Below are 21,655 nucleotides of genomic sequence, written 5' to 3'. Positions count from 1 at the left end.
CAAATCAAATTTCCTATTCATCTTTAAAATTGAGTGTTGCTGCAATTGTATAATAAGCAATTACGAATGTCAGTGAAGTTTACAAGAAAGAGTAGTAGATCCCAATATATCCCATTTTGACACATTCACCTATCATTTTTACAAGAGAACATTGATAATATACACAGTAGTAAAATAAGAATGTATATATCTTTCAGAACTAGACTATGTATGACTGTAACCCCTCTGATGTAGATGAGTGACACTAGAATATCAGATAACCTTTTTTTTTTCTTTCTTAGTGACTAGCTACTAGGGAGAAGGGCCAAGACTGTAGGGTGCCCTAGATCTAACAATCCAATCACCATCATTTGGAGAATAAAGTTCAAAGAACCTGGAAGGATAATAATCAGCTGCTTCTTCTGCTGTTAGACTCCTAACACCAGGCCATTTGACTCTGAGTGAAGTGTCAGCATTATTGCCTCTGTTATTGTACTCTAAATATGTACAAGTGTCCATGAATTCAGTTCCCATCCACCCCATGTACCCTTCTGGTATGAAGATGTCGTCAAGTTGGGAGTCCATGATGATTACCTTAGAGTATGCCCTCCATGGCCTTCCTAGGTATGTTACCTTTTGTGGCAGGCTAAACACTTCCGGCTCTCCTGTGAACAGACAACCTTGGAAAACTAGGGCAGTGGGGCTGTCGGATTTCACTCTCCCACCAGCTGTCACCATGCACCGTTGTTTGCCCAACGGTTTTTTCACAATCAGCGTGCAGTTTTGGAACACTCCAACGGCATCTCCAAACACAAAATCAACCGTCCCAGTCACGGAGCAATCACGGTAGAATTGGCGTTGTGACTGAGCATATAGGGTGTCTTGGAACCCGTCCATGTGGCAATTCAGAAACACAGCTTGGTCTGCTGTTACTCGCAGTGCCACTGCTTGATGTTTCTCAGACCCTGCCGTGTTCTCAAATCCGACATCCTTCGCCATGAAGTTTGGAGCATTAACCGCTGTCGTTTGATGATAATGGCAAGTTAGTTAGGTATGGATCGATGTATTCAATAGGGTAGAATTTAAATGAAGCAGTTCTGAGATACTAACCAAAAGTTGCAGTTTTGTAGGTTTGGACGCCATCATCGTAGTTTAAACTACCACTGAATCTGGTCTTTGTTGGACCATCTCCGACGATTGTGACATGAGTCATTAGTACAGACATTTCAACGTTTTCCCTGTACACACCTTCTTTGACGTAAATCACAAAAGGTTTTTCATTGTTAGCAGGAACGGACTGAAGAGCTTCATTGATAGATTTAAATTGGCCAGAGCCATCTTGGGACACAACTGCATCAGGGTTTTCAGTTCCCATCTCAAGAAGACGCCGTTTTTCTTGAGTCACCCACGAAGGATAATCGTTCAAGGTTGGTGTGTCCTCAGAGAGAAGCCTCCTATTGCCAAATGAGGTGATGTTAAGGTCCTTCATCAGTCCAGAGATCACATTCAACATATCCAACGCATTGCTGCTAAGCTCCAAAGAGGTATTCAAAACCTTAGTCATTGTCTCACCAGCCTTCGTGCTCGTGTTCACAAAGCCTTCCAAGCACGTGTGCTGGTGAGTGAGACTCCCCGCGACCCAAACCCTTAGGTCATAAATATATTCACTCAACTTCCCATATTCAAACTTGTCTATTGTATCAGCAGATTTCTGAATGCCATTAACAGCATACTGAAACACTTCCCTACAAATATCCATGGCTTGTCTTGTCATGTTGTCCTTCCCCAAGTCTTTATAAAGGGATGAGTTCCTTATGTGGCTCAAAAGTTCCACCGCTGTGGCATTGATCGCAGCTTTCACCAGAGTCTTTGTGTCTGCGGTTCCGTTAGCAGCTACATTTTTAAGGCTTTTCTTGCAGGTTTTCGCGTATTCTGTTGAATGGCAAAGTATGTCTACACTTGTCCTTTGAGAACTAGCGATACGAGCTGCTTCTTCTTCAGGTACATCTCCTTGGTTTAAAGTAACAGCTATCACAGCCACCACAGCCACAAGGAGGATCGAAGACACGCCAAGAATGGCGAATTTTTTGTTTGGGTTGCGATTCCTACCTTCACCCATATCCCTCTATACACATGCAATTCCACCCTATGAAACTTCCTTCTGTATTCCTTTCTCCCTCAACAAGATCAGAAACGATGATCAGAACTATTATTTTCAATCTTTTGGGTACTTATTCTTTCATCAAGGTGTGACGTTATTTCATTTATACATGCTCTAAATACTCGGCAAGTTCTCGGAGGTACTTCTGATGTATATGTTCTCTACGTCCAAGATATCAGGTAATTCCTAAACTCTGTGCACAACATCACTTCAAATATATTTAGTCATTGTTTAATTTTGGCATCTGGTTGTTAAGAAAACAATTTAAAAAAGGTATAGCTGAGAGGATCTCCTTGAATCAAGAACATTGGTGCTAATATAAGTTTTTGATGTGTACGCTTGATGTTTGTTGTTGTTTTGAAGTTATATATATATATATATATATATATATATATATATATATATATATATATATATATATATATATATATATATATATATATATATCAACCTTGATTTTTGGTTAAGTTATAAATTTTACACTATCTGTCATATTTATTAATTTGTCTCTCCAGTGAGGGTGGGAGAAAAACTTTTTTTTTCTTTTTTTAGCAATTATATTATAATTTTTTTCACACTTATTTCATAGAAAATGAACAAGGCCTCTGTCATAGTTTATAAGAACATTGTTCTCCCACAAACTTCAATTCCCCAACATTGATGTTTCACCGTTCTTAATATTAATTGATCCATAATAAGGTTGTGAGTGAAAACATGAGATATCCTTTTATACACGTTTTGTTGGTATAAGAATTCCATCGTATGTTAGTGGAGGATGTATGGCTAGTAAAGTCCTTGTTAACATTGAAGGCATTTTCCTTTTTATTTTTTCTTCTTTATTTAGTATTATTTGTCAATATGGTTATTATGGAACGTAAAGTAGCCCTTTATTTATTTAACTTTTGTAGAAAAAATTAGTAGAAGTTAACTCTGGTGAATACATTAAAAACCATATTAAATAACATAATAATAATCTAATTTATAAGTATTAATGATTTAAATTACAATATTATTATATATTCATATTTTTTAAATAATAAATTTTAAAATTTTAAATTATATTTTAATAATTAGAAAGGAATCCAAGAAACAAAATGAATGATAATTAAACTTATTATAACTAACCCATCTTATTATTCCTAATTAAAGCTAAGCTAAAATTGCATGATTTTATTTGAAATATCATTAAGAATGTAATAATGTCTTAACTTGACTTTTAACTCTATTTGTAGTAAAGTTTTGGAATTTTTTTAAAACGAGGTCACATTTATTATTAACCATAGCTTTTAGAATAATATCATTTGCCATTCAAATCCCATTATTTGATACAGTTTACCAAGCCAGTAATCTGTATCATATGATAAATTAATAGATTACAAATGGTTTTGAATATTATGAAGCATGGATGAATTGATATAATTCATACAGTAAATTGTGAGATCCTTTAAGAAACTTGAGTTTCTTAGTCCGAAGGAAAAGATTATCAAGCTGCTTAAAATAGGAAGGTGATATAGCATTTATATTTTGAATAATGAATTATAGTAAATTTGCATAGTATAAAACACTAAAAGTACGCTTAATTTGAATATTATTTTGGCTTCCACTGCTTGTGGCAAAATAGATGTTTTTACTTGTTTGTACAGGAGAAAAGACTTCCACATTTATTCTATATACTTTTTTATATGCTTATTAAGCCATCCAGGTTTTTACTATCAACTTAAATAACATACTGCATACTCACGAATTTCTTCTTTCAGTAAACCACTGGGTTGTGATATTTAACTAAGGAATTTAAAGTAACAATTTTCAAACCTGATTTTGAATAACCTCCTATGTAACATAATGCTTCCAAAAGCATTTTGAAACACGGATATTTTTCTCCTAGGAACATTTTCTTGGTGTAATTTGATGACTTTGATTTAGCCCTGAGGAGAAAAGTGTTCAGGATTTCAAAGCTTGGCTTTCTGCAGTTCTAGCTTGGCAATGGTCCCCAAGTGAACTTCATCTGGACCATCAGCGATTCTCAGTGTCCTTGAAGCTGCCCAGAGATGAGCAAGAACGGTTTCAGATGAAACACCAGCTGCTCCATGCACTTGCATTGCCATGTCAAGCACCTTCAGTGCCATGTTCGGTGCAGCTACCTGCTCCCATGCCAAACCGAGTGTTGAAAGAATCAACATCAGAGTGAAGTGATAGGAGCCATAGAGTAGAACATTATGCTGTGCTAAAAACAAATTACCTTTGCCATTGCTAGTATCCCCCGAGCATTTTTGTTCCCAAGCCTATCAAGTTGGTCAGCGGCTTCCAACACTAACAATCTGGTCCTCTCTACCTCTATTCGGCACTGAACATCAGAAGCTAAGTAATCAGAAATCTTAATAATGTAAAACATAGCCATTTCTATTCCTGCCACTTCTGGTTAGTTTTTTCTTTTACCCTTTCCAACAAATTCCTAATACCTTGGCCATATCTGAGAGAAATGAACCATGTTGAGCAATGTACTTTCCAAATGTTTTTCTACTGATGGCTCTTTGAACCATCAACTGCATGCCGCGCTCAGCAACACCTATCAGTCTCATACAATGGTGCAGCCTTCCAGGACCAAGCCTACCCTGTAAGAATAGTAGTTACAAGCACATTGAAAATATACTATCTGGTACTTCAGTAAACATATAAAAGATAGGCAGATGTAAATTATGCAGTCACAGACCAAATAACTTCCATACATAACCCCGCAATTCCTTGTATAGTAGAATATATTAAGAGTTTATTTGGATAAACTTCTTCAGAAACACTTAAAAGACAAAAAAAATCCATAAACAAAAATTAAGTTATATACAAACTAATTTGTAGATGCTCACTTACATTAACTTCTCCAGAAAAAGTACTTTTAACTTATTTATAAACTACTTTTAGCTTATAGAGAAACTCTTTATTTTCTCCTCTTTAAATGTTTTCGGAGAAATTCTCCAAAAATATCCTAAAACTATTATTGGTGTGTCCACTTTTGAATGATAATTCATACTTATGAAAGTCCCTATCTAAATATATTGAGCTGTTGTTGATAGGAACTAGGGTATTATGGGAGTGCTTAAGTCTCACATCAAGTAATATGGTACATCCAGGGGGTATTTAAGTGTTTGACTCTCTCCCTTAAACAGTTAGCTCCAGAGCTGAGTTTGCTAAGCGCTTAGAATACTTATCAATTGGTCTGTAGAGTGAGGTTTATGTGCCAAACTTATCAGCTGGTATGTAGAGTGAGGTTTATGTACCAAACTGGTGCAATTTTTTCCAAATTTACTACAATTGGTAAACTTTAAAAAAATTACAGAGACGGATAAATCATGTTTGAAAGTACAACTTTGCTAACTGTCAAGTTTACTTAAAGAATTAGCTTCCTTGACACTTATTAGTTTGAGTTTTAAAAGGAAGCATCTCCCTTAACTTAGTTTTATATCTTGTTACGAGTTGACAGACGTTGCAGTCTCAAAGTCTTGTTTTGTAGCAGATTTCTATCAAAGTTCACAAGGCTTTCAAAATCAACCAAAGGGTTGAACTATTTTCACAGTCACTCAGCAAATTTGGGGCAACAAATAACATTAACACCGATAGTTTTTCACCAAGTGAAATCAGAAATGGTGAGCAAAAGTGAACCCAGAAAACAACAGTACATAACAGAGTTTACTTTAAGCAGGTATTATTCTTTAAGCCAAGGGATGGAAAGGATCAAACTAACATTAGATTCCAATATTCAATAGTAGATAACAGAGTTCAAACCAACATCAGATCCCAATATTCAACCTAAGAAATATTTTCTGACTTACCTGAGCAATCTCAAATCCACGTCCTTCCCCCAGTAGGATGTTTTTCGCTGGCACACAAACATTTTCAAAAGTTATTTCTGCATGCCCATGAGGAGCATCATCAAAGCCAAACACCGTCAATGGTCTCTTTATGTGAACACCAGGAGTCTGGACATCCACTAAGATCATCGATTGTTGTTTATGCTTAGCTGCATTGAAGTCAGTTTTCCCCTGCCCATATGTTTTGATCACACTTGATTATTGACATGAATAGTAGATGACTGTTAGTGAAATAACTTTCAATCAAATGCTCACCATGACTATAAGAATTCTACATCTTGGATCCATAGCACCACTTGTCCACCATTTTGTCCCATTGATAATATATGAATCTCCTTGCCTATAAAAGATGAAAAATTAAGAAAACAACTAAATAAGATGCCCATACTCTCATATATGTCTAAATTGTCTTCTACCAAGAAATTTGACTCAAACCTACATTTTTTAAAGTAGTTAGCCAATGCATTTACATTGCTAAATGAAAAGACTGAACTCCTGAATTACATAAGATTATCTATAATACTACCTTTTAATAGAACACTCAATATTGGTTGCATCAGAAGATGCAACCTGTGGTTCCGTCATAGCAAATCCAGACCTAATTGTCCCCTCAAGCAAAGGAACTAGCCATTCTTGCAGTTGTTCTTTATTTCCATAACGCAGTAATACCTAATATGCAAAGTAATGCTACCAAATTAGACAAAAATGCAACATCGATAGAGTGCATACTGAATATGATCAACTCCAGAGAGATCCAATTAGTGTTAGTCAGTTAAAGATCAACCAAGCAAATCGATAAGTTCCATCTTACCTCCATATTACCTGTGTCAGGTGCACCACAATTAAATATTTGTGGAGCCCAAATGGAACGACCCATGATCTCACAAAGGTATCCGTATTCGAGATTAGTGAGACCAGCCCCCAATAACAAATCATTTGCATTGGAAGAGAGATGATTATTGCTCCCATCAAAGATAAGGCTTCTTGCTCTCACTGCACTATCAAGCTGCATACAAACGAATGCATTCAGAGGACTTCTTTTTCAAGAAAAGAAATAGTGACAATGAATTTAAGAAATAATCATATATGATAAACGTTTAATAATTCAGTACTCCATCTAGCTATTCAGGCTGAATATTTTCTCGGCTGTCCTGTTGAGTTATAGCAATGCTCAACCCTACGGCACTTCAAGCATCCACAAGTTCTTTTTCCATCTATGATCCACTAAACCTTTATATTTCTGTTATTTTATTTTTAAGTATCTTTTTTTAACAAGCTTAGATTTTATCAAGTTTTATTTTGAGAGGGTGGGTAGACAGGGTAGAACATCTACTAAATAACTTAGTCGTGTCTTTTAGAATGTAAGTTTGAACCTAACTCAACTCCACCAAATTGCCTTAATATGGTGAGGGATCGCCAACAACATCTTTTAATTTTTATTTCAATGCTCATAACTCCTCAGAAGCTGTAATATATCAAACCTGATGGATGGACGAGAAAAGCTTCTGAAATCACAAAATACAGAAAAAAGAAAGAGGAAAAGATGCATACAGGAATCCATAAGTTCCACAAGCCTTCTTTCTTTGCCATCTCCTTTAACTTTTCCTCTGCTGGGTGAACAGTCCAGCGTGAGTCTGATTGGGCAAGTTCATAAAATTCATTTTCCATGGGGTAAATGTGTTCCTCCATGAACTTAATTAATTTTTTCCTCAGTTCCAAAACCTTTTGACTAGGAACAAACTTCCCCTGATTTGAGCGGCCCTGTGCATCATTCCCATTCACAAACTCTTTTGAATATTCTCGTCCATTTGCATCTGATTGTCAGGTGTGAAAGGGCCTCAGCTGTATTTTAATACTAATAATCTAGTAATATTTTTAGCTTCCACTGGAGCAACAAATTATATTTTAGATACAGTACATGAGAAGCCATAATGTTTACATGTTATAGCTACCTGAAGGAGGATGCTGAGGAAGCACGGAATTTTGTCCAATAAATTCCCAAGCAGCATCTATAAGGCCATTAGCAAGTACTCCAGTGTATCGAGCACGCTCACCTCCTGATGCATTACCCTATTGCAACACAAAGAAGCCACAAAATATTAGATCTTAAAACTATAACAGCAGCAGCATCACTAACAAATTTAGATACCTTAACCCATCTATTATAAACTCCTGCATAAATTGAAGCGCCTCTGAACAAAGAAAAGGCAATATAGAACTTCCATTCAGCAACAGGCCATTTTCTTTCCTGGAATCCAAAAATCTTCTGTTAGATCTTCAAGAATAGGCAAAGATATGATACAAGACATGCCAAAAGCATCCCCGGCTAAATGGCTAATGTTAATGCCAAAAGATATGATACAAGAAGCTCTTATCCTTATCCTATCTACCACAGTTTTCCCGACATTAAGTGTCTTCCACATATATTAGAAAATGGGGATACTTTTCTCCTTAACACACAAGAATTCTTCTTTTTGGTTTCTTTTAGGAAAAATTATAGCTTTCATGTCAACTTTCTAGGCAACCCTATACCCTAATATCTAGATGGATATATTGTGGAGGCTATTATCTATCCTAACTGTTGATTTGAATCTAAATTCCACACATACTTAATAGCAGAATTTCCAATTCCCAAGAAGTCTTAAGGTAAAGGTAATAAATAATGCATAAATTTGTTTGATGTATATTGTTAGGAAACCACAACAAGAAATGAACTAAGAGGAAAAGATAGTATAAGAAAGGATCATAGATCCTGTTTCATTGAAATAAAAGCCAAAAACAGAAGGAATAACCTACTGTCCAGAGCTAGGCTCCTTAAGAGACCAAAACGGTACTCTCCACTCTATATTTCATTCAACAACCGAATGCCCTCCCCACACACACTGTCCTGACAATATAAAGGTAATAACGAAAAGGTAAATCTTCCTAGGATCCTCCAATTCTCTCTCTAACTAATTTTGTCCACCTCAGCTCCTTTATTTTGTTTTCTCCTGCTATAAACTTGTCCCCACTTCTTTTGCTCTTTTGTTTCTTTTTCCAATATATTGTGTGGCCCAACAGGTATTTGGGCTGTATCAATACCGCCCTCTTGAAAGATAGTCTTGTCCTCAAGACTAAAAGTTGGAAATTGGACCTTCATTGACATCTCATCCTCCCACGTTGCTTCTTCTGCTGTTTTTCCTAGCCAATGCACCAACCATTGGTTAACCCTTTCTCCCCCTTTAGTATGCTTCTAGTAGCCAACACTTTCTGGGGTAACCATACCTCTGATTGGTCCTCTTCTAGCCTTGTGGGCAGTCCTTCTGCTGTTTTATACTCCCCAATGGCCTTCTTGAGCAGCGAAACATGAAACACAGGGTGGATTTTTGAATTAGGTGGTAACTGCAACCGATAAGCTACCTCTCCGATCCTTTCAATGACTTCAAAGGGTCCGTAGTACCTTGCACTAAGCTTAGGACTAATGCGCGAAATAACCGAGTGTTGCCTGTGAGGTTTCAGTTTGAGAAACACCATGTCCCCTATCTCAAAACTTCTCTCCTTTCGATGTTTGTTTGCTTGTGCCTTCATACGTTCCTGGGAACGCAACAAGTGTCCCTTCAGCTGACGAATAGCTTCATCTCTATCAACTAATTCACGTTGAACTGCCTCTACTTTCACCTCTCCTCTTACAACTGGAATAATCCTTGGAGGAGGCCTCCCATAAACTGCCTCAAAGGGTGTAGTTCCTATAGATTCATGGTAAGTGGTGTTCAACCACAATTCTGCCCACGACAGCCAATTAATCCACACTTTCGGTTGATCAGTGATGAAACAACGTAGGTATGTCTCCAGGCATCGATTGGTCACTTCCGTTTGACCATCGGTTTGTGGATGATACGCTGAACTCATCCTTAACTTAGTCCCCTGTAGCCTGAAAAATTCCCTCCAAAAAGCACTTATGAATGTAGGATCTCTGTCACTTACCACTGATTTAGGTACCCCATGTAAGCGAACTACCTCTCTGATAAAAATCTCAGCGATGCTCTTAGCAGTAAAAGGATGTTTTACTGGAATGAAATGGCTATATTTTGTAAGTCTATCAACAACCACCAACACCGTATCAAATCCCTTGGATTTTGGTAAGTTTGTAATAAAATCTAAGCTTATATCCTCCCAAACTTCTTCCGGAATTGGCATGGGTTGTAACAATCCTCCTGGGGCAGCAGTTATATATTTTTGACGTTGACATGTGTCACATTCTTGAACAAATTTCATGATATCCCCCTTCATCCCTTTCCAATATAAGTTCGCCGTAGCCCGTCTATATGTTCGGTAGAAACCAGAATGTCCGGATTGGGGAGATGCATGCAACTCTTTCAACAATTCAGGAATCCAAGGTGATTGACATGAAATGACTAACCTGCCTTTATACTGCAGTACACCTTGTTGATAGCTGAATCCTGTATACTTACCCTCAACTCTTCCCTCTTTCAGTGCTGTAATAATCTCCACCAGCTCCCCATCCTTATGCGCCTCATCAACTATTGCAGGATAATCCATCCAAATTGGCTCTGTGACCAGTTTTCTTAAAGCTGCAGCGTCCTTACTCCGCGACAGTGCATCCGCACCTTTATTCTCACAACCCGGCTTGTACACTATTTCAAAGTTATACCCCAACAACTTTGCTACCCAATTTTGTTGGCTCCCTGTTGTGATGCGCTGCTGCAATAGTTGTTTGAGGCTTCTCTGATCAGAAAAAACCTTAAATTTTCGCCCCAGCAAATATGGTCTCCAATGTTGGATGGATAGAACTACGGCCATCAATTCTTTCTCATACGCTGATTTGGATAGATTCTTTGGGCTTAAAGCCTTGCTATAGTAGGCGATTGGTTGCATGTCCTGCATCAAAATGGCCCCAACCCCAGTACCTGATGCATCACACTCAAGTTCAAATTCCTTCTCAAAGTTGGGCAAACAAAGACATGGAGCAGTTGTTATCAATCTCTTCAACTCATCAAAAGCTTTGTGGGCATTTTCATTCCAACTAAAGTTATCTTTCTTCGTCAATTCAGTTAATGGGCGCGCCACGTTTCCATAGTTCTTCACAAATTTCCTATAATAACCTGTGAGGCCCAAGAAGCCCCTCACGCCTTTTACATTCTTTGGCACGGGCCAGTCAACCACACTTGTTACCTTCTCAGGATCTACAAAAACTCCTTTCTCTGATATCACATGTCCCAGGTAGTTAACACTACTTCTCCCGAAACTACATTTCTCTTTATTTGCAAATAAAATATTCTCCCTTAACAGCTGTAATACCTTAGTGAGGTTTGTTAGATGCTCTTCCCAATCCTTTCCATATGTCATCGAAAAATACCAAGACTCCCTTTCTCAACATCTTCTTAAAAACTTCATTCATTAAAACTTGAAATGTTGAAGGTGCGTTCATGAGTCCGAAGGGCATTACCAAGTACTCGTAATGTCCCTCATGGGTTCGGAAGGTCGTCTTCTCTATGTCTTGTTCCCTCATCCTGACTTGATGATACCCGGAAGTGAGATCTAATTTTGAAAAATACTTAGCTCCATGCAACTCGTCCAAGAGCTCTTCAATTACGGGGATTGGGAATTTGTCAGGTACCGTCACCTTGTTCAACGCTCTATAATCTACACACATTCGCCAACGCTTGTTTTTCTTTTTCACCAGGATTACCGGGCTTGAGAAAGCACTTTGACTATGCCGAACATGCCCCACTTCCAGCAAGGAACGAACCTGATTCTCTATCTCATTTTTCTGGTGAAATGGATACCGGTAAGGTCTCACGTTAACTGGTGCACTTCCGGGAAGCAAGTTGATGCGGTGCTCCTTTTGGCGTTTTGGAGGTAGACCTTCTGGGTTCTTGAACACATCTTCATATTGACCCATCGTCTGTTTTAATTTTTCCAACAGAGTTTGATTAGTTTCCTCTTCCTTCTTAGCCTCCCCCTCGATTTCGAACTTGTAAAGATTAGCACTCAAAGATTCACTTTGCTCTGTCCCTCGCAGTACTTTAATTCCTTGGGTCAAATTAAGCTTCATGATTTGCTTCTTCCAATCTACCCGCATCTCTCCCAACGACTCCAACCATGCCATGCCAAGGATAAGATCAATATCCTCAAGTTCGAATAAAAACGCATCCACTACGAACTCCCCTGTCTCAAGAACAATCTTCAACCCCCGACAAACCCCAGCTGTTTCTGTTTGATGCCCATCTCCCATCAAAATACGCATTTTCCGCGTATTTTGCCACTCCCATTCCATTGCTTTCACTAACCTTCTCGAAATGAAGTTGTGAGACGCTCCGGAATCTATCAAAATGAGAAGAGGTACTCCTTTGATCATCCCTTTTAGTTTCATCGTTCTGGGCGCATCTCGAGTCTCTTTCTCCAGCACGAAGAGACTGATTGCACTACAAACTCCATCGGCTTCCTCCGTTTCACCCTCGTCGTCACTTTTTTGGGTTCCTTCTTCATCTTCACATTCAATCTGAATCTCATTCTCGGCTACTATGGCCCTTAATTGTTTAATTGGGCATTGATGATTTGGCCCATACGGCCCACCACACTTGAAACACAGCCCTTTCTTTTTCCTATCCACTAAATCCTGATAAGATAAGTGACGCACACCCCTTTCACGTGCTCCCCCTGATCCCTTATCATTTGCACCACTCTTCCAGTTTGGGCCTGACCGGTTACTCCAACCCTTAGACCCATACCCTTTTTGACCCACTCGTCCTATTATGTTGGATCCAGTTTTGTGACCCGAATTGTCACCTCCTATTACCTGTGCTTCGTTCCGCCTATGCCACCCTCTGCTTCGTCCCGACACCTCCAGGTCAACAGCACGAGCAACGTTCATCAAACGTCCCCTGGTTAGAGGGTTTGCGATATGTAAGCTTCGCACCTTCGCTCGGACCTCCTCCCTGAGCCCATGGGTAAAATATGAAAAATATTGTTCATCGTGGAGCTTAGGAATTTGGGCGACCAGGCATTCAAATCGTCCAATATATTCATCCATGTTCCCTGTTTGGTTCAGCGTCGTCAGTTGATCATATACACTCCCTTCCCCCATTCCTCCGTAACATTCAAGCAACTCCCTCTTCAAATTATCCCATGACAACACCTCATAATCGTTTAACAACGAATTGAAAAAATGGATTGTCCCTCCTTCCATGCACAAATGAGCCAGATGTACTTTCACCGTCTCGCTAGTCTCCTGGACCTTGAAGTAAATCTCCGCTCTCGAAATCCACCCAGCCGGATCCTCGCCCGTGAATGTTGGTAATTCAATCCTTTTTACTGATTGTTGAAACTCTGCCAAAGCATCCCCTTCTAGGGCTGTAAAACTCGCTCCACCCTTGGTATTTTCCTTAGTCTCTGTTTTTTTGTTTCCCACAGAACCTTCACCCTCTTCATATATTCTCTTTTCAAAACTCCTCGTCATCAACTCCATCATTTTTGTTTGATTTTCTGCAGCTTCTTTTCTCATCTCTTCTAGTGCTGAGTAATTTTGAGTTGCTTGCAGACGCAACTCTTCCATGATTGCTTTCATTCGAATAACTTCTTCTTCTACATACCCTACCCTCTCCTCCATTTTTCCTGAAACCACTGGTTCTCCTTGTTTTCTGCTGTCTGCTCGAGTGTTAACCATTCACCCTCTAATGAAGTTATCCGGCAGGTCGGACCAGAATTGTTAGGAAACCACTGGACAAGAAATGAACTAAGAGGAAAAGATAGTATAAGAAAGGATCATAGATCCTGTTTCATTGAAATAAAAGCCAAAAACAGAAGGAATAACCTACTGTCCAGAGCTAGGCTCCTTAAGAGACCAAAACGGTACTCTCCACTCTATATTTCATTCAACAACCGAATGCCCTCCCCACACACTGCCCTGACAATATAAAGGTAATAACGAAAAGGTAAATCTTCCTAGATCCTCCAATTCTCTCTCTCTAACTAATTTTGTCCACCTCAGCCCCTTTATTTTGTTTTCTCCTGCTATAAACTTGTCCCCACTTCTTTTGCTCTTTTGTTTCTTTTTCCAATATATTGTGTGGCCCAACAGGTATTTGGGCTGTATCATATATCGTCATAACAGCATACACAATAAATTATATCAAAATCTATTGAGACATATATATTCAGAACACTTACTGCTAGGGAACAGTAATCAGCCAAATATTCGGGTAGTGAAGGAATCCCCTCAGGTAGTCCAGAACGCTCCATACCTTCATGCACGTTTTCAGGCCCAATATCTGCAATATAAGTCTTCCAGGAGAGCAAAAGGAACATGAATTGAATAGGTAATTCAATTAATCAAATACTTAGGTAATCTGAAACAGTGATTCTACTATCATCAGTTTAACAAGCAATCAGACTAAATGAAGATGCTAATCATCAAGATTATATAACTCATTTATTTTACAAAATCTCGATTCAGAAAAGTGAGTGTATGGTACATACCATACAGCTATATGCAACATCACACATTTGGTTACCGAGGGTAGACAGTTCCCAGTCAAGTATTCCAATTACTCGATCCTGCAGCAGAAAGAAAACTTGTAAGGCACAAGAAGTGGGTTCTAAGATGCCAATGAATTTAACAGTCTTAAATACTAATATTGAGTCTTCAAAGACAGTGTCCTAACTCCAGAGTAAAGAATACATGGCATTGAGAACATAAATTTTGTTCTTTTAGCAAACTAGTTATGACACTCTAAATTTGAGTATGACCAGAACAAAAATCCATGCATTAAGACCAGAACAAAGAAAAATACTATATAAATCTTACCTCTGTGGGATGGAACACAAGATTGTCAATGCGAAAATCTCCATGAACCAGACCACCTGTTGCTCCTGAAGAATCTTCAGAGGGGATTTGATGTCGTAGCCAATCAATCAAGGCAAACATTTTTGGATTACTTGCAGGTTTACCCTCACTGGTTGAGGCAACATATTGCTTAGCCCACCTCTCAATCTAATACAACAAAAGAAACTATCATTAGCAAAATATTTTTAATAAAACAACTATTTTGATCCTAACCCTTCTTTTCGGTCCTGGCACAATAGCAGGGGTGGCGATACAACATGGAGTGGAACCAAAAAATGGACACAGGGCAAGGAATTGATCAGTGCATCCTCAAACTTTTTATAAAACCAAATGCAGTGATCGATGTTTTCAAGGTCTCCTCAACATTTACTTTCATAAATTTTACTGTGCTGTAATAACTTTTCAGCTCATCCATCTATGTTCAGCTTTCTATCCCAATACATATATCTCCACGTGAAAAAAATTCAACGCACAACAACAAAGTCTTATTTCACCAATTGAGTCGCTAAATGGATCGTACAATGTCATTCGGCACCATTAAAAACCAAATTTTCATGTAAATTGACCATAAATAATCATATATAAAATAATATACCTGTCTTTTGCAATAATTATTGCGTTGTCCATATTTTCCCAAACCAATGGAGTCCACATTAGCAGAATGTATGGAAGCTAAGGCTTTAGCAGTTGCCCTGTAAATTGCGCTCCTCCTCTCAGGTGGCACACCCTGATTATTTACAAGTCACATGTCACTAATCAAACCAATGACAATTCAGCAATCACCAAGGAAACCAAAATTAACTAGAAAGCAAATCATACCGGTAACTTAGAGTCAATAAATATGCGTCCCTCCAAATATTCCATGATATAAAACGCGGTTCCAATAACACTTGGATCGTTGCACAAACAGAAAACCTTAGGAACCGGAACTTTGGTATGAGCACCCAATGCCTGGAGAACCTGTGAATAATAGCGGCACACAACTAGTCATTTTCTCACTAATATGTTATTCATTGCCCACACTTCAAACACTTAAGTGGGAGTTTGGATGAACTTTTAGAAAATTGATTTTGAATTAAACATAATTTTGAAGTAATGTGATCTATATTTGAATGCTTTTATTCTAAAAGATAGATAGTAGTAAAACTATCAAGTTTACTTTTTCAACATGACTCTATAACAAGGTATGGTTGTTTACTTCTTCAAATTCAAAATAGCTCAGACTTCAATTTTCATCAATGTAATATAAAAAAACCTGAAATTCTCTTTCAACGGCATGAGCTGAGGCGAGCAATTTCCCGGCAGGTTTCTTCCTGAGAACATAGCGCTTCACGACGGAGTCATGAGAACCCGCTTCCAACAAGTAAGTGGGGTTGGATTGTCCATGCCCAAACTAAAACAACATTTCACCAGAGAATCACACGGCCAAAATAAAAATAAAAATCAAATTTTGACGAAAACCCATGTGACCCAGAAGCACGATAAAAGTTCCGAAAAAGACAAAAACCTGCGAAACGGTGAACTGAGTAGCGGGTTGAGGGAAACCCGAAATGTTGGAAGAGCAGTAGCCGAGGAGAGAGTCGTAGGGAAAGTGATTAGCAACATCGAGTTGCGCTACAAGGTCTGCTGTGTTCCGCGCCATGTCGGAAATCTCGATCTGTGACAGGTGAAAAGGTTGTGGGTGAATTAGTTCCGTTTTAGAACCTCTGACATCATTACGATGTGGGACCTATGTCTATTTGAATTGAAGAAATAGCTTGAGAATTGCATTACGCAAAAACTAGCTTGAGAAGCTTTGGATTAATCTTCTTTACTAACTGATACAAGAAGATATCTGGAATATTCTAAAATAAAATGCTGAATTACAATTAAGAATTAAAATTGTAACAGTCGTAATATAATTATTACTCTTATCAATATTTTATTGGTAATTTTTCAAAACAAAATTAGTGTAAAGGAATCAAACTAAATGGCGGCAGATAACTTATTTGGCTTGTGGTGTTTGACATTTTTGCAAACTATATTTTCCAAGTTTTTATGTTGAGATTGGTTCTTTGATTTGGAAGTTATTTATAATTTTTTAATTCATTTTATTAAAATAGTGGATTGACAATCAATTTCTTCAAATGAGTACCACTTTTTAATAACCAAATATTAAATTAAGATTACACAAAAATAATAAATTATTATATTGATTAAATTAGATATAACAGGTAAAAAGATTATTAGTATCTAAAATAATTTTTATTATTAATAAAAAATTATAATTGATTAGTGAATTAAAATTTAAATTTGTCTATAATATTAATTATCATGCTTTAACTACTTATTATTATTATTAATTCTAAATTAGCATAATTTTTAAAGACAGGTCAAGTCCTTGTTCACTAGTGCAGAAAGGGCTATAGATGTCCGTTCTGTGGGTCTTTTGACGTCCGACGTTCCCCCGACGTCTATGCTGATGACGTCTATGTAGACGTCTGTTGTGTCAGGCCGGACGTTTATATAGACGTTCGTGTGTCTGGCCAGACGTCTATATAGACGTCCGTTGTGTTAGCCCGAACGTTTATATAGACGCCCGCTATGTCAGGTCGGACGTTTATATAGACGTCCGCTGTGAACCCTCGGACGTTCATATAGACGTCCGGCGCCTCTCCCCCCGGACCTACTTGGCTGAATTGTTAGTGGTAGGGTCTAGGGGGTTGGACGTCCGTTAGCTACTTAAGTTTCCATAAGGATTCATACCATCAGTTGCAAGTGCAAGCCTTAAGTTTCTTGGATCTGCACCAAATTCAGGGAATTTGTCATCAATCTTTTTCCATTGTGGAGAATCAGCAGGGTGTCGAAGAAGATTATCGCACTTTCTTTCGTCAGAGTGCCATTTAAGGTTCTTTGCATCTTCTTTAACAGAGAACATACGTTTGAACCTAGGTATTATAGGCAAATACCACATCACCTTAGCAGGTGAACCATCATTACCTTCATTACCAGTGACTCTGTCATATTTCTTTTTAAAACGGGATAAACCACATGTTGGACAATACTTTAACGAAGCAAACTCCTTTATGTACAAAACACAATCATTAGGACAAGCATGTATCTTTTGATATTCAAGACCCATTGGACATAAAAAAAATTTGGCCTCGTAATTACGAATAGGTAGAGTATTATTTTCTGGAAGCATCTCCTTCAACAACTCCAACAACTCGGTGAAACTTTTATCGGTCCATCCATTCCTTGCTTTTAAACTAAACAACTTTAAAGTTGAAGACAGACGTGTAAAGTTCGAGCATCCTGGGAACAACGATTGCTCTGAATCATTAATAAGAGAATCATACAAATTAGCCCTTCCAAAATTATCTTCACCGACATCACGTATCATGTCCTCTAAATGGTCACTCATCCATTTTTCCACATAATCCGTTCCTTGTGACGTGGTAGGCTGCTCCATTACTTCTCCATGCCAAGTCCAAACGGTATAAGTCCTCATTATGCCGTACATGAATAGATGGTCACGCACATTGCCTAAGTCTTGCCCTATTTGATTAAGACAACGCACACAAGGACAAAAATATGTCCCGTTGACAGACTTAGCATTTTGTTCAACGTATTGCAAGAACTTCGAAACACCCTTCTCATATTCTTCACTGATGCGACGTTCGTTCATCCAGCTTCGATCCATACTATGTTCGTAAAATCATCAGTTCAAGTGTTTTAACTCTCACAAGGTTAGGCCCTACCCATTCAAAAAAATTAATTTTCATAATTTGCCCAGCCACGTGCATTGAAGTCTACATCATAAAATTGATAAGATTTCGGCAGCATTTTGCATTGGTCTCCGAAATACACGAAATGAGAGTAGTCAACGATGACCACAATCAAATATGCATCCGGAGAACAACACAAGTACTGAACCGAAATTTTATCAATCTTATCCTTAAACTCCAATTGACATGTTATTGCAAATTATGAAAATTAATTTTTTCAAACTGTCCAATCGGACAATTCAAAATTTAACACAAACGATTAAAAGATTAATCGTTTGTCTTAAATTTCAAACGGGAACTAAGTGTCACTCAATGATTTGATACTAATAATAACACAACTAATACACATATATTCAAAAGCCAATAACACAGTCACATTTTAGAGTAAAAAACATGCATACACAAAACCCAATTACATGCATACAAAAAATTTTCAATCAACAAGCTAACCTGAAAAGTAGATTCGAAATGAAAGGGAGGGAAATCGAGGAGGGAACGGCCTAAAACGCAGCCCAAAAACAGTCAAAGAAGCCGCCCAAGAACACGCAAGAGACTGCAAAAAAACGGACCGAAAACGATTTTTAATCGGTTCAAATCAAAGGTATTTCATCACAGAGCAATGTAATCGGATTGAAAATCAATTTAAACGGTCCAAAAGAGAGAAAACGGACCTGGAAAATCAATGGCGCAGCAGCGTTCACGGAGGAAGACGATGAACAGTGTTTCACGTTTCCAAAACTTAACTGGTCACGGGTTTGCGGGAGCAATATTAATACAGTTAGACGTCCGATACTCTGGGGCACGGACGTCTATAATATTATAGACGTCCGGTTCGTCACTAATATGACGTCTTTGGGGATTTAAAAATGATATTCGCGGGTGGGTTTAGACGTCCGTCCTGGGTCGAGCCGGACGTCTATAATATTATAAACGTCCTTTTGAGGGGGACGGACGTCTACTAAACTGAACAACTGAACGTTTCAACTCCCCATGTCAGCCCTTAAACGTCCGTCCTGGGAGGGCCCGGACGTCTATAATATTATAAACGTCTGTGTGAGGGGGACGAACGTCTACGAGGCTGAACAACTGAACGTTTCAATTCCCCATGTCATCCCTTAAACGTCCGTCCTCGGAGGGCCCGGACGTCTATGATATAATAAACGTTCGGCCCCCCATATTGGACGTTTAAGGGGCTGAAGACAATTAAATCTCCAATCACCCTGTTAGCACATTAAACGTCCGATATGGGGGGCCAGACATTTATAATATTATAGACGTCCGAGCCCTCCGAGGACGGACGTTTAAGATCCTGACATGGGGAATGGAAACGTTCAGTTGTTCAGCCTCGTAGACGTCCGTCCCCCTCACACTGACGTTTAAGGGCTGACATGGGGACTGAAACGTTCAGTTATTCAGCCTAGTAAACGTCCGTCCCACTCACACGGACGTTCATAATGTTATAGACGTCCGTCTTGACCCTGGACGGACGTTCAAGGGCTGACATGGGGACTGAAACGTTCAGTTGTTCAGCCTAGTATACGTCCGTCTCGACCAAGGACGGACGTTCAAGGGCTGACATGGGGACTGAAACGTTCAGTTGTTCAGCCTAGTATACGTCCGTCTCGACCAAGGACGGACGTTTAAGGACTGACATGGGGACTTGAAAACGTTCACTTGTTCAGCCTATTAAACGTCCGTCCCCCTCACACGGACGTTCATAATATTATAGACGTCCGTCTCGACCAAGGACGGACGTTTAAGGGCTGACATGGGGACTTGAAAATGTTCACTTGTTCAGCCTATTAAACGTCCGTCCCCCTCACACGGATGTTCATAATGTTATAGACGTCCGTCTCGACCAAGGACGGACGTTTAAGGGCTGACATGGGTACTTGAAAGCGTTCACTTGTTCAGCCTATTAAACGTCTGTCCCCCTCACACGGACGTTCATAACATTATAAACGTATGTCTCGACCAAGGACGGACGTTTAAGGGCTGACATGGGTAATTGAAAACGTTCACTTGTTCAGCCTATTAAACGTCCGTCCCCCTACGACGGACGTCTATAATATTATAAACGTCCAGCTCGACCAAGGACAGACGTCTCGAGTTTCACTTATTTACGAATATGCCACCGGTGATTTATATACGTTGGAGCTTGTGTGGACGGATGTCTATTAGGGAACGTTAAAAGCCAATTTTGCACTAGTGGTTTTTGAATTCTGACCAGCATCTCCTTCTCTAAAGCACAAACTTGATCAAGTGTATAAACAATATGTCCATTGTGAGTGACATTAAAGAGTTACAACAGATTAGTAGAGGGAATTTTAGTTCTTAAAGAGTTATTATAAGCTAACATCATAAACACAATTGCTTAATTTTATCAGTAAAATCTAATCTATCTTTATGTTGGAAAAATCTCACGATACACACACATACAACATAGATATCTCTACAGTAATAAGATATGGAGATATGTTATAAGATATGGAAATATGTTATGTATATATAAACTCATGTTCATCTCTTATTTTATTCGATGTGAGACTTTATTTGTACCCAATAAATTGAAGCTTGGATATGTTACTATATTAAAGTACTACTACATTTGAATGTATTAGTTGAATCAAGTTTTGATATTAAAGCAGGGTGATTTGAGAAATCAAATGTTATGATTCAATCCTTAGATCTTCTATATTCAAGCTTGAACTTGCAACAACACTGAATAAATATATATTATATCAGGAAAATATGGGAGAAAGGGAATAAGCTCAATCTCAATACTCATTATATAATTTTTATTTTATTTTTGAAGTTGAAATCATTTTTATGACTAAAATCTTGAATAGATTTTGTTATTAAATACTATATTAAACGAATTTGAATTTAGTATAACTATTTTGAATTTTACCCAAATCCTGTAGATATTAAACGAATTACATGGATTGTTATTTTACAAGAGTAAACTCAAAGTCTTTAGACATCGCTGTTAGATTTTGTTAATTATGATGAAAAGTTAATTAACATTCACCAAATTTTT

At 38.3% G+C, this 21,655-nt stretch overlaps 2 protein-coding genes across 2 annotated transcripts; both read right to left on the bottom strand.

The window, feature by feature from the left end:
• Positions 1–45: 45 nt before the first annotated feature.
• On the bottom strand, positions 46–2,354 carry LOC108321110 (pectinesterase/pectinesterase inhibitor). Its single transcript, XM_017552759.2, has 2 exons — positions 1,090–2,354; positions 46–998 (listed from the first exon to the last, which is right to left on the bottom strand). The coding sequence occupies exons 1-2, from the start codon at positions 2,096–2,098 to the stop codon at positions 292–294; spliced, it is 1,716 nt and encodes a 571-aa protein (XP_017408248.1). The 5' UTR covers positions 2,099–2,354; the 3' UTR covers positions 46–291.
• A 1,357-nt stretch (positions 2,355–3,711) lies between these two features.
• LOC108321128 (probable acyl-CoA dehydrogenase IBR3) lies at positions 3,712–16,632 on the bottom strand. Its single transcript, XM_052876756.1, has 17 exons — positions 16,356–16,632; positions 16,104–16,241; positions 15,668–15,808; positions 15,444–15,575; positions 14,810–14,995; positions 14,482–14,559; positions 14,173–14,286; positions 8,153–8,251; positions 7,956–8,073; positions 7,555–7,817; positions 6,815–7,009; positions 6,530–6,672; positions 6,259–6,343; positions 5,965–6,174; positions 4,600–4,752; positions 4,380–4,484; positions 3,712–4,281 (listed from the first exon to the last, which is right to left on the bottom strand). Exons 1-17 carry the CDS (start codon positions 16,488–16,490, stop codon positions 4,090–4,092), a joined length of 2,487 nt encoding a protein of 828 aa, XP_052732716.1. The 5' UTR covers positions 16,491–16,632; the 3' UTR covers positions 3,712–4,089.
• Positions 16,633–21,655: the final 5,023 nt, after the last annotated feature.

This window comes from Vigna angularis, chromosome 4 (assembly GCF_016808095.1).
Source record: "Vigna angularis cultivar LongXiaoDou No.4 chromosome 4, ASM1680809v1, whole genome shotgun sequence".
Classification (NCBI taxonomy): domain Eukaryota; kingdom Viridiplantae; phylum Streptophyta; class Magnoliopsida; order Fabales; family Fabaceae; genus Vigna; species Vigna angularis.
The sequence above is the reverse complement of the archived record's forward strand: the minus strand, read 5'-3'. Positions and strand labels throughout refer to the sequence as shown.

What these genes read in the sequence shown, in the direction of transcription:
- LOC108321110 (XM_017552759.2), bottom strand. Translation starts at nt 2,098, where the DNA reads ATGGGTGAAGGTAGGAATCGCAACCCAAACAAAAAATTCGCCATTCTT. An exon ending in CTACAAAACTGCAACTTTTG is followed by an intron (nt 999 to 1,089) that starts GTTAGTATCTCA and finishes ATCAAACGACAG; the next exon opens with CGGTTAATGCTCCAAACTTC.
- LOC108321128 (XM_052876756.1), bottom strand. Translation starts at nt 16,490, where the DNA reads ATGGCGCGGAACACAGCAGACCTTGTAGCGCAACTCGATGTTGCTAAT. An exon ending in ATAATTATTGCAAAAGACAG is followed by an intron (nt 14,996 to 15,443) that starts GTATATTATTTT and finishes TTGTTGTATTAG; the next exon opens with ATTGAGAGGTGGGCTAAGCA. An exon ending in TTCTCTCAGATATGGCCAAG is followed by an intron (nt 4,485 to 4,599) that starts GTATTAGGAATT and finishes TCTGATGTTCAG; the next exon opens with TGCCGAATAGAGGTAGAGAG.